Here is a 13,374-nt window from a genome sequence, read left to right as displayed (position 1 = left end):
CCGGGGTTCGATTCCTCAGCACCACATAACAAAAACAAAAAAACCACCACCAACAACAAAAATTCTTTATACCAGTATCTAGACCTTCTCAAAAGTTCCATTCCAAAGAACTCTTTCTCCATGCAAATAAATTAGGCCATCATAAAATTACAAATGCATATTAGAAAGTTGAATTTATCCATCAAAATTTAAAAGGCATATGTACATCAGTTACCCTAACATTGAAAGCCAAAGCAACATCTACAGAATGAATAAGTGGAATTATGTCTTAAAACTCTTAAGGAAAGGTTTTAAAACTGCACAGTTGTTCTAACTAATCAGTCATATTTTTATTTTATGTTATTTTGTTTTTATGCCAATTCAAGGGCTTGAATTTAGGGCCCGGCAGAGCAGCTTTTTTGCTCAAGGTTGACACTTTTAACACTTGTTCCACAGCTCCACTTGTGGCTTTTTGTTGCTTAACAGGAGACTTTCCTCTCAGGGCTGGCTTCAAATCACATATTCACATGTCAGTCTCCTGAGTAACTAGAATTACAGGTGTGAGGCACAGGCACAAGGCATCAGTGATGTTTTAAGGACTTTAAGAATGTTTCCATTTATAAAAGTGTGTGTAAAGCCTAATATTTAAACTAGCTAAATCAATTGTTTTGCTTATTTTAAGAACACATTTACAAACACAGATATTAACTTTAAAAATACTACCTCAGAGGGCTGGGGATATGGCCTAGTGGCAAGAGTGCCTGCCTCATATACATGAGGCCCTGGGTTCGATTCCCCGGCACTACATATACCGAAAATGGCCAGAAGTGGCGCTGTGGCTCAAGTGGCAGAGTGCTAGCCTTGAGCAAAATGAAGCCAGGGACAGTGCTCAGGCCCTGAGTCCAAGCCCCACGACTGGCAAAAAAAAAAAAAAAAAGAAAAGAAAAAAAAAATACTACCTCATGAAATGAACTAGTAGGTAGAAGTTAAATGTAACTTAAAAATAAAAAAAATGTAAAATGTAAAAAGAGCATTTATCAAAGCATTAAATCCAAGAAAACTGCAATTAACTATAAAATGTATGGTAATTGAAACTCCTAAGCTTTATAACATATAAAAATGTTAAAAACATTTAAGATTTAAAAATAAAGTCTTCTCATTAGTCTCAAAAACTTACTGAAATACAAAGTAGAGAAAGAAGTTTCACACTACATCCTACCATTTTTATACTAAGTCTAATTTCTAATCAAGGCCCAGAAGACCTGCCATGGCATAGTTAGGTTTAATAAAGGTATGGTATGTAGGATCAGATACTTTATTTTTTTGTGGTGCTGAGGAATCAAACCCAGGGCTTCATGTATATGAGACAAGCACTCTACCACTAGGCCATATTCTTAGCCACCCAAGGGATCAGATACATATTTTTCAAGTGTAGTCCCTCAAAAATCAGTATCAGATCTGGACATTGTCAGACTGTAAGAGGTTTTTATGTCAGTCTTATGCCTACTAAAAATTAAACCCTGAGGATAGGGCTCAGCAAGCCAATATTACTAAGACTTCTGGGTACTGCTGATACTAACACGTAAGAACCAATGATATATATTACTGGCTCACTAGCAACAGTAAAAAATGTTTCTTGAATTTTCTGCTTCCAGTAAGATGTTAAGAAAATGAGCTCTGAAGTTCAGCTTCCATGTATCTATTCCATGTTAACTATTTAACGTTTCTAAAATGAATCTATACCCTGAAATGAGTCCATACCCATAGCAGTCCTTTTTTTGTATATGTAGTCAATTTTATTAGGTGATTTCATATCTACTGATAGAGCTATTTTACATGAAAGCCTAGCCTACTTATTTAACTTAAATGGAATGACACAATGATAATAATTGACAGCTATTCTACATTAGTGGCTGTTGAAACCAAATCAAATTAGTAGTATGTAAACTCTGGGTGGAAATCTGCACTAAAAATATTTAGTAATTTAATTCTTACAAGACAGTTACCAATTGATCTTAGTCAGTAAAAACAGAAATTGTTAATATTGGCTTGGATGTCATGTTAAGTCTGAACTCAAAATTCTTGTACAGAATATCAATGTTCATAAAAAAAATCTAGCATACCACAAAAACAATTAGGAAAATACAGAAGATGACACAATTTAATATCAATCAGAAGAATAAAAGTTTTTTAAGTGCAAAAGCACATTTTAGTATCCATTAGCAAGAATTTCGAATGGAAGTGTTTTTCTACTCATAGTGACTGATATTACTCTTCTGTTCAATCCAACTAACATCTATCACTCCTTGGCCAAATACCATGGAGCCACCAGTAACTTACGCAAGAACTCAAGGCTGAGGCTGACAAGAATCCCTGGACTCTGCTAGATTTCTATACTAAGATCTGGCCAAATACTTCCTCTTTTGGAGATGTCAGCCTAGGAAATCATGAATGACAGAAAGACCTCAGCTTATGAGAGAAATACACTCTGTTCTATCAATAACACTGAAAATCATACATACACAGAGAGAGAGAGAGAGAGAGAGAGAGATCATCTCCATTTCCTAGGACACAACTCCCAAAACCCTTGAAATGCAAAAATGATACTACTTTAGTTTGTAGTCACAGAACTCATCTGTGTCCACTCTAGCTTGGTAGGAAAAACTTTGCTTTTCTAACTCCTTTCAAAGCTTCCAGCAGTCAACCAAGAAGAATCCAAAACAGGAAAAATGTCAAATGCATAAAGAATAAGATGCAAATGGAACATCTAGTACTAAAAGTCCACACTATAAAATGCATCTCATCAAAAGACAGCATTAAGCAGTGAGAAGGCTGTCTACAATGGGAAAAAACATTGCCAACATAAATAGCCAACAGAAAATCAGTAAACATAATGTATACTTCAAAAGAGAAACGATTGCTATCAGGAAAATGCGAAGACTAGAGAAATTGTAGTATCAGACAAACAAAAATTAACAACCTAAATAGTTATAGTTCTTGTGACAATCTGAAACACTCATGTACTAATTAGACATAAATTAGACTGATACTCTAGGAAATCAATCTACTATCCTGTGACATTCCATATTGCCTTAACCACCCCCAGCAATAAATATTCTTATATTCAAAAACTCTGCCACAAATACACCAGGAACAAAAAAATACAGGAAGTATCACAGTAGCTTTATTCCTAAAGTTAAACAAAAAACAAACAAAAAAAAACCTTTATAACTTTAACATCCACCAAGCAAAAGGAAGGTCCAGAAAAGAGTACTTTCACAAGCAGTTTACACAACACAGAAGGAGTAAGGATAACTTAAGGAACTAAAAACACTGCATATATAAATATGACTTTTGGCTGAGTGCCTATGGCTCAGGATGATGAAAACCAGGGATAGTGGCTTGAAGCCAACCAAGGAAGAATAGTCTTAAGACTCCACCTCCAAAATAACCAGCAAACAAGCAGGGCTTGAGACATACATGGCTCAAATGGTAGAGCCCCAGCCACGCAAGCAAGATGAACAAAAGTGAGATCCTAAGTTCAAAAACATCATGAAGAAAATCCAATATGTACTAAAACTGGGCATTATCCTACAACTAAGCTATCCCTAAATTTAGCTGTTCTACTTAACAATCTTCACTGACCAAGATACAAGACCTACAAAGCTAATCAAAGAATTTCTTTATCTCATATTCTGGTCATCGTTTTGTGAAAACTTAAAGCAACATAAAGCAAGATATTTTTAGAATAGGTATATTATACAGAAGGAAATATGGACCATAATTTCTCTGGTCAGATAACCCTGGCTAACATTAAAAAAATCATTAACAAAAATTTAAACTTCAATTTTTAAAAATAGACTTTCTCACTTCAAAATTAACTATTCTTAAATTTCATACAATTCTGCCTCCACCTGAATTTACAAGTTTTAAATATTGGTATAAAAAGACTAGTACTGTCCTCTTCTTAAAAGCAGTGTAGAAATGTTTCACTCAACAGTTATACTTCAAATAGAAACTTATAAAAAAAATTAAGGCTAGTTACTCTAGCTTAAAAAAGAAAACATATAAAGTTCTCAATACAGTAAGTAAATATTACCTTTAAACTGAAAATTTGTTCAAAATCTGTTCCATCTTACTTCTGGCAAGACAAATCCCAAACTACATTTGGATGGCCTCCACCTACCTATCAAGTCTATCAAAACTCCAAATATACTCTGTTGAGTGAACCGTAGGATTCTTCCTAGATAGCAAAATGTAATTTCTACACTAACAAAACAAAAAATTACCAAAACAGAAATGTGTATTTACCTGCTGGTCCAGCAGAGTTCCACATACAGGAACTATTCTAAAGAAATACTGGCTTTTAAAATACACTGGCAAAAGTGCCTATGCACAAAGCTGTTTACTATAACATAAACTGTAGTAGAAAAATGGGGAGGTGGGGAGCAGATGTCTACCAGACTACTATGCAGCAATCAGAAAGGAAGACTTATACACACAGAGCCATAAAAAAGTAACTTCTAAGATGCATATCCTTAGGTGTAAAGATTGTACATATTGTGTTATCCACATGGAAGAGGGGAAGAAAAGAGGATAAATCCAGGACTATTAAAATAACAGAGGAGAAAGAAACACAGAGTAGACAGACACACAGCAGTGGTTTGGGTAGACGTCTCTAAAGGTACTTGTTTCACAATCTTAACCTTGGAAATTTTAATTACAAGTTTTTAAAACTAAAATTTAAAATAAAATAAAAATGCAACAAGTCAAACCATCAACTTGATGTTAACCACAGAGATGTCTTTCTTCCTTTGGCTATACTAAGGATGGAATTCAGGGCCTTCTATGAATTAGTCCATAACCTCAGCCCTCTGTTTTAGTGTACTTTTCAGAATGGAGACGTTCAGGGCTGGAACCATGACTTGTCTGCCTTTTTCTCTAGTGTAGTCACAACATCCAGCTGCTTATTTTTTCCGTCTTGCTTTAATAACTTTTGTGGTCTGGTTCATCTGAACTGTGATCCTTCCATCTTCACTAACATACAGTGATTGCATAATACTTGCTTTGTGGAAAACAACTAAACATAAAAATGACTACTAATCACAATGTTAGTATAATGTTGATACTTAAAAAAAGCAACTAGCTGCTAAAAAAGTATTTTTAAAGATCTTTTTAGTGTACAAAACCACAAAAAAAACCACAAATATAAAATCAAATAGGCAGAAACTGTATAACTTAAAATATTAATTTGAAGTAAAAGCTAGGCACATAAATGATTTCTGCTTTAAGAAAAAGTTAAGTCTATTAAATGAAAGGGCCTTGGAATATAACAACCTAGCACTTTGGAACCCCCATTATCATGGTTTGGGACCTCACAATATGGAACCAGTATGGATCAAGAAAGGATAATTATACTTCAACATTACTAGTATTCCAAGGTCCACCAGGACTAATATTAAACAATTTAGCCATCCCTCTGTATATCACTTTGACAATAATTATTCAAAAAAAAAAAAGAAATCTCTGCAATAAACTTGAAGTGTTTAGCTTTTTCACGATGATACAAAAATAATAAAGGAACTAGCTATTTTTTTTAGAAAATCTACCTGCTTTTCTTACAAAGAGGTACTTCATTGTTACCAAATAGTTCACAAAGCTCTTAATAGTTAATAGAGAACTTCATCTAATATATGAAAAGAAAAAAAAGAATATTGCCTTTTTTTGCAATAACAAAAAAGTTTATGCAGTCATTTACTACTAAAAACTACTTGGTAAAAGGATGGGAACATTCTGTAATATATGCATCAAGCTGACAATATCTCAACCTTCTGATGTTAACATCAGAGAAAAACTAGACATTCTGTTCCTGAACAGTAGGTACACCAGGAATTCACATGGGAACACATCTACAAAATATTGGTAAGACTTAAAACCCGTATCTGATTAAGCCTCATCTAACTACAAACTTGTAGGAAATAAGACATAAGGACCATAAAATGAGGTATGATCAGCAGAATCCAGGAAGTGAATATTGGGTAGACAACTCTGTTTCTCTATAGATGACCATTTCTCTAACAAAGAAAAGGCAAGAAAAGAGGATAGGATAAAGTGATTTAAGATTAAAAGAGACTTAAGAGAGACATCAACCAAGTCATGTCAATGTTTTGTTTCCTGAAATAAAGGCAAAAATCATTTTGAATACTGTTTTAAACTTTATTAATTATAATAATGGTATATATCAATGCCACTAATGTCACTTTTACTACAGATTTTGTTACTTAAAAGATATATACTACACTATCTTGAAATGACATGAGACAACCTGACATCTGCTAAAATATCCTTCAACAGGAAGGAGCATGTAATAACTTTTTCTCTACTTTTGTATGTACTGAAAACTTTTACAGTAAATTTTTTAATGAAAAGGAGAATTGTAAAAGCCAACATAGTGCCAAAGCTATCATTCTTAACTTATCCATAAGTTTGAGTGCATTTTATAAAAAAAAAAAAAAATAGGAGTTCAAGATCCACTTAAAGCGAACAAAAGAATGGATCAAGTTTTAGGTATATTTTTAATATTGGACATTATTAGTATTTAGGCATACTTTATTACTACTGTTTTGATTTAAAAACAGTAACACTAAAAGTTAACATGGGAGACTTTGAGCAATAATTCTTTCATAACCTATCATGAATCTTTAACATGACAGTATCAAACCATGATCTATTATCAGTGCTATCAACACATAGCTAAAATTATAATAGCACTGTCCATTTTTCTCTTCCTGCTGTGATCAGTTCCAACTATGCATATTACTTCCCATGTATAAGTCCTAGTTAGAGCTTACAACGAAAGGATTCTTTTAAAAATATGTATACAACTATAATACTTTAAACCAAAAACTTAATAATTATCAAATGTTAAATCTGTGTTAAAATTTCTCATTTCAAATAAAAGTTATAGTATGTTTATAGGAACGTTTTAAAGTGGAAAGAATCAGTCTAATAAAAGCAACACACTAGATATGCTCATTTTTCCTCTTTAATATCTTTTAGTGTACAAGTTTTCTCCCATTCTGTTTGGTTTAACTGCCTTATACTGGTTACTGGTATTGGTTGTGCAGACCTAACTACAGCCTGCACTTGTGATTACACCCTGATTGTAACATAGTATGTTCTCCATTATATTCAGTAAACTGAACAGTCAGAACTAGAAACTTGGACCAAATTCTCTTTCTACTTTTGGTGCTACTTCTTCCATTAGAAGGCACAGAAATTGTGGGGGTTTTTTTAACTTGTTTTGCTAGGCAGAGTTTATGCATAATAAACGTTGATCAGTATTCTTACAGAAAACAATACCAAATTATTGGACTCATTGTGCAATGACTATAAATTCATGCCAGCTAATCAACACAACTTCTGTCATCCCTTCATATATTGCGTACAGTTCTGTTCCTCTCATCTGCAAACCTATCTAGAAGGCACAGGTCAAGCCTACCACTTTAATCATGGAAAACCTACTCTTAGCCTACTAACCAAAAGTAACCTCTCCTACCACAGTTTTATGGCACTTAAACGAGATTTTACATGTCCAAGTGGGTAAAAAAGGTCTTCCTAAAAGACAATCTCATTAGGCTCTCTAATAAAAAGAATGTAGAAGGGGCATTGGTGGTTCATGCCTGTAATTAACAGTAGTTACTCAGGAGGCTGAGATTTGAGGATCACAGTTCAAAGCCAGCCCCAACAGGAAAGGCTATGAAGATCACTTATTAAGTGGCACTATGGCTCAAAGAGGTACAAAAAAGCTCAGGGACAGCACTCAGACCCTGAGTTCAAGCCCACAATGGACGAAGAAAGAGAGAGAGAGAGAGAGAGAGAGAGAGAGAGAGAGAGAGAGAGAGAGAGGAGGGGGAAGGGGAGAAAAGGGGAAGGGAGAGAGGGTGGGAGAGAAAGGGAGGAGATACATATGAGCAATGAAATTGGTTTGTGTCTTTTTACTAGTAAGTGGTAGAAAGATTATGAACATGTGGAAGCCTGAGACATCATTCCTAAAGCCACTAAATACTAAGCAACTATGGCACTTTCACACTATTTGAATAATAATATTCCTCCCTTAACTGGTACAATTCACAAATCATGGTTGAGGAAGATGAACTAAAAATAATACCACTGAGTACTCTTCCCTAATGTCAGCAACAAGGTAAAGATTCCTATTCTCAGCAGTTCTATTCAGCATTCTTATTAATGTCATAGACTAGGGGGAAAAAAATGATACTGAAAGAGGAAGGGAGAATACTGTCTAAAGGTGGTCTGAAAATATGATGGAATTTTAAAAATGCTATTATGTCTAAAAATATTCTGCATATTCAAGAATATGCAAAAATTATTATTTCTAAGTACTACCACTATTGAAGTTAAATATCTAAAAGTATCACTTATAGTTACATCAAGAGATATGAAGTAAGATGGATCTAAGGATAGAAACTTTACAATGAATCTTAAAAACAATGCTGAAGACAACTACAGACCTCTATTAGTAGAAACTATATTTAGTCATGGATAGGAGAATCAACATGAAACTCAAATTTCCCCAAATTGCTCAACAGATTCAAGTCAAATCCAGGAATATCTGGCATGCTTTCAGTGACACAGAAAAGCCACAAAAATTATGAAAAAGAACAAAGTTGGAAAACCAAGATTTTGCTGGGTGCTGGTGGCTCATGCCTACAATCCTCTGGAGACAGATCTGAAGATCACAGTTGAAGCCTGCTTGAGCAGGAAAGGCCATGACTTTTCTTTTCTCCATTTAATCACCAAAAAGCCAGGTGTGAAGCTGTGTCTCAAGTAGTAGACAGTGATCCTTTAGCACAAAAGCTTAAGGAAGGCATCTAAGTGTTAAGTCCAAGCAAGAGGACACACACATCAGGACAGACACAGACAGACACACACACACACACCTTGATTTTAAAACTCAATATATATATAAAGTGATTTAGACAATGTTTTTGGCATCTATATAAAGAAATGAATGGAAAAGCCGTCTAAAAATAGAATCACACATAGACAATTTAGTTTTGACGAGTATAAGCCAATTCAATGGAGTTATTCTTTTTTTTTTTTTGGCCAGTCCTGGGCCTTGGACTTAGGGCCTGAGCACTGTCCCTGGCTTCTTTTTGCTCAAGGCTAGCACTCTGCCACTTGAGCCACAGCGCCACTTCTGGCCATTTTCTGTATATGTGGTGCTGGGGAATTGAACCCAGGGCCTCATGTATACGAGGCAAGCACTCTTGCCACTAGGCCATATCCCCAGCCCCGAGTTATTCTTTTTGACATTAGATATTAGATCTGGATATCTGCATCTGAAACAAAAAACTTCAACCCATAGTTTTGTACTATATTCAAGATATTAACTAAAAATGAAACACATGCTATTAGAGGACAAAGGAGAAATCTTTTTTACTTTAGGTTAGAGAAAAATCACTTAGGTATGATATCATCAGCACCATCTATAACAGAAAATGTTGGTAAACTGGGCAGAATTTTTCAGCATAATTTCTCTCCTACAAAAGGTCTAGGTTGAGAACTTATAACAGTAAATGGCAGAAAATATTTGCAAACCTCATACTATTTAATTCCTCTCAAAATCCAAACTCAGTTTAAAAAGTTTTTCAAGTGAGTAGATTTGGAAGTGGAGCTATGGCTCAAAGTGGTAGAGCAGCAGCCAGCTAAACTTGAGCAAAAAGAGCTCAGGGACAGTGCCCAGCTCTGAGTTCAAGCCTCATGACCAACAAGAAAAGGTGAGTAGATTTAAACAGAAACTTAGCAAAAGATAATAAACTAGGCAGGTGCTGGTGGTTCTCACCTGTAATCCTCCTAGCTATGCAGGAGGTAGAGATCTGAGGATCATGGTTTGTTTGAAGTTAGCCCAGACAGCAAAGTCTGTGAGACACTTATCCAGTTAACCACCAAAATAGCTGGAAATGGGAGTTATGGCTCAAGTGCTAGAGTGCTAACCTTGAGTACAAAAACATCTCAGACAGCACCCATGCCCTGAGTTCAAGCCCCAAGACTAACAATAGGACCAATAAAAATAACTTTATCAAAATGCACATCAGAAGAGGTTCGTCATTATATATATTGCGAAACAGAAATTAAAACTACACCCAACCAAGTGTGGTGGCTTAAGCCTATTATCGTCCTAACAGATAGAGATGAGGACCACAGAAGCTGGGGGAAACCTAAGGAGACTCATTTCAACCAGTAAAAGCTGGATATGGTGGCAGGTGGCTGTCATCACAGTATAAACAGGTCAGGACCCAAGCTACCCAGGGCACAAATACAAAATCCTATCTGAAATTAACAAAATACATAGGACTGGGGACATGGCTCAAGTGGTAAAGCATTTGCCTAGCATGCAAAAGGCCCTGAGTTCAAACCTTGAGACTGTTCCCCCAACCAATTATAATACAACTGTCACTTCATACCCCCCAAAAGGTGTAACTAAAGACACAATAGGGGCTGACAGAATGGAGAGAAACACAATAGAGGCTGACAGAATGGAGAGAAGCTGGAAATCTCACGTCCCACTGATGGCAGTGTAAAACAGTAAGTACTACCACTGTGGGAAAGTTTTCAAAAAGTTAAACATGTCTACCATATGATACAACCATTCTTAACCATAAGTCCCACAAGAAATAAAAGTGTATGTCTACACAAAGACATACAGGAACTACTTGTAACAGCTAAACACAGATATCCATCAGAGTTCAATATTGCCATATAGCCATTGAGTGTAATATTACTGAGCAATAAAACAGACTATTAATACAAACATGTGGAAATGTAAAACAAAAACCACTGAGTGGAATAACTTTGATTTTTAAAAATTAAAAATTTAAATTACACCTACAAATGTAACTATAGGAGAAAATGTTTCACATGAATTTCGTTGAACAGACACAGGTACTATTTATTTAAAATGGCCTTTTCAGTTTTAACAAAGTTTAAGTACATCTACACAGTTCTGACACCAAAGTAAATGATGTTAGCCATTATCCTAAAAAACTATAGACAGAACAATAACTATTCAAACTTTCACATTAAGCAATGCTTTTTAAAAAATACTAATATTTCTGTATCACTTTCTAATTTTTTTCTACCAGAACTACAAAGGTAGAAAACAGATAAAACCAATACCCCAAATCTAGGTACATTAGTGTAAGGGTCCTCACTTTTTCCTAGCTACTCCTTTCTATGTCTTGTCGATAATCTTCTCCCATTTGCTAATACCAGACAACTCAAGCTTTTGAGTTTTCGTTTTGAAGAACTTTTCTTCCTTTCTTCTTTCACAGAACTCATAAATCTATTTGGATAAAAACTGCATCTACCTTATTACATTCAAGCTACTCTACCTCAAATACCTTAACTATCACAACTTCAAATATGTCACTGCCAGCATGTCCTTCCTCAAAAGCTTATTAATACCACACCTCTACATGCAAGAAAGAAACGTAAGTGCAAAGGCATGGACAAGGGTATAGTTCACAACTGAACAAGAGAAACATACCACCAAAAATATTCTAAGGAAACATGGGCTAGAGGCAGTGCTCAAGAGGCAGAAAGCCATTCTAGAAAGAATTATCACATCACTAGAAATGCAATTTAAGGAATTTTAAGAACATGCCAGTCATCCTCTCTGAACTAAGTATACAACAATCCCAAGACTAGGAGACTACTCACACCTGGGAGGGGAGTGAGTAAAGGGGCAAGGGAGGGAAGTTTCACTGTTGTCCCATGCTATGGAAATTAAAAAGCTAACCCCCTGATATCCTAGCTACTCAGGAGGCTGAGATCCAAAAGATCAAAGTATAAACCCAGCCTGGGCAGGAAAGTCTTCCAATCTCCATCTCCAATTAACCAACAAAAAGCAGGAGTAGAAAGATGGCTCTAGTAAAGCAAAACTCAAAGCCTCAAGCCGTGAGTTCAAGCCCCTATATCTCAAAAACAAAACAAAACAAAAACAAAGGTTAAAGACAAGAATCATATTCTAGTAGGCAGAAAGAACACACACAAGCTTACAAACAATAAACTCTAAGGTTATTCAAAGGAATGAAAGGTGTACGTGTAAAAACTATAGTTTAAAAGATGAGTTTCCCTTGGCAAAAAAATAAGGAAGGCTGACCTAATAGATGAAACTGGTCAACTTCTGACACAAATCTAAATTGTCTCAACTTTTTCCTTTTAAGGCTCAGAATTTACTTCTGATGTGCACTACTAACAAAAACACTTTTATTTCCTTAAAACAGAAGAGTAAAAACTTAGATTAACAAAATTACAAGACTTAATAAAAATTATCTACTTAAAACTATTACTTACATTGAGAAAACTATGATGTAATTTTGTATTCACAAGTAATGACTATAAAACATGCCTTGAACACCAATCTTACTTTAAAATGTTATTCTTGCAGGCTGTCAGTTCTAGAAAAGTTGATGGTATGGTTGGCTTTATGATTTATATAACCAAATTTTACAAACAAATATTTCATGCACAGGTTTTGTTAGCCACTATAATTTATTATACTGTTAGCTATTTTATTTATATTAACTGCACTCTTCCACCACAACCCTTGTTAATTGACACCATTTTTAATACCCTTAGGCAGACTGTGTTATTGTGTCTCTACCCTTTCCAGCACTGAAGCATTAATAAACAGGAATACTATTTTCAAGCATAACCTCCTACCTTCACACCAACAGCGACCTCAGTGACAATTCTGTAGAGAAAAACAAAAACAGAAACAGAAGTTTTAACTTCCTAATGATCACTGCTTGACTTTTAAGTTTCCAGAGTCACCATTCATAAACTTCCAAACAGTCTAGGTGGAAACAAATACATCAGAAGTCAGTGGTAATTTCTCTGTACCAGTAACATCATGGTTTACTACAACTAACTTTCAAACACTTCAGCAAAGTCAGGGAACTCATGGTAATCTTTAAGAACACTTTTAACGTTTTTACTTTGAGTGGTTTTACCCAAAACATTATGGCATTCCCACCATACTATTATGCTTAAGTAACTGATTTAATATCTCAATTCTTTAGTATTCTAGATGAAATCTAGGGGTAAAAGAATATGAAGTGAACCTCAAGATTTTTTAAAAATCAGTTTCCCCTGTTTATCTGGATGAATATAACTACAGAACTTTTATGTTTTCATCTGGAAAACGGAATCGCTAATATTTTAGAAAGATGATTTCTTCGATCTGTTAACTTTTCCTGTCTTTTAAACACCAAACCCTCTGGGCTTAGCCTAAACAAATTCGGATTTCAACTTTACTCTTCCAAGACTGAGTTGGATAGATGTGCTTTGTTAAAGAGACACAGTTTTTGT

The 13,374-nt window shown here is 35.0% G+C and overlaps 1 protein-coding gene and 1 long non-coding RNA gene across 5 annotated transcripts in view; one reads left to right on the top strand and one right to left on the bottom strand.

Moving 5' to 3' along the window:
• LOC125355578 overlaps positions 1 to 13,374 on the top strand; it is a 44,133-nt gene that overhangs the window by 22,735 nt on the left and 8,024 nt on the right. The gene's annotated exons all lie outside the window — the stretch shown is intronic.
• The window catches only part of Ptbp2 (polypyrimidine tract binding protein 2), a 52,852-nt gene that overhangs the window by 38,310 nt on the left and 1,168 nt on the right, over positions 1 to 13,374 (bottom strand). For all 4 annotated transcript variants that reach the window (XM_048352015.1, XM_048352016.1, XM_048352013.1 and 1 more), the window contains exon 2: positions 12,727 to 12,757. In XM_048352015.1, the coding sequence (XP_048207972.1) occupies positions 12,727 to 12,757 (31 nt within the window). The remainder of the gene's footprint in view (positions 1 to 12,726; positions 12,758 to 13,374) is intronic.

The sequence above is a fragment of the Perognathus longimembris genome, chromosome 7 (genome assembly GCF_023159225.1).
Source record: "Perognathus longimembris pacificus isolate PPM17 chromosome 7, ASM2315922v1, whole genome shotgun sequence".
NCBI lineage: Eukaryota > Metazoa > Chordata > Mammalia > Rodentia > Heteromyidae > Perognathus > Perognathus longimembris.
The sequence above is the reverse complement of the archived record's forward strand: the minus strand, read 5'-3'. Positions and strand labels throughout refer to the sequence as shown.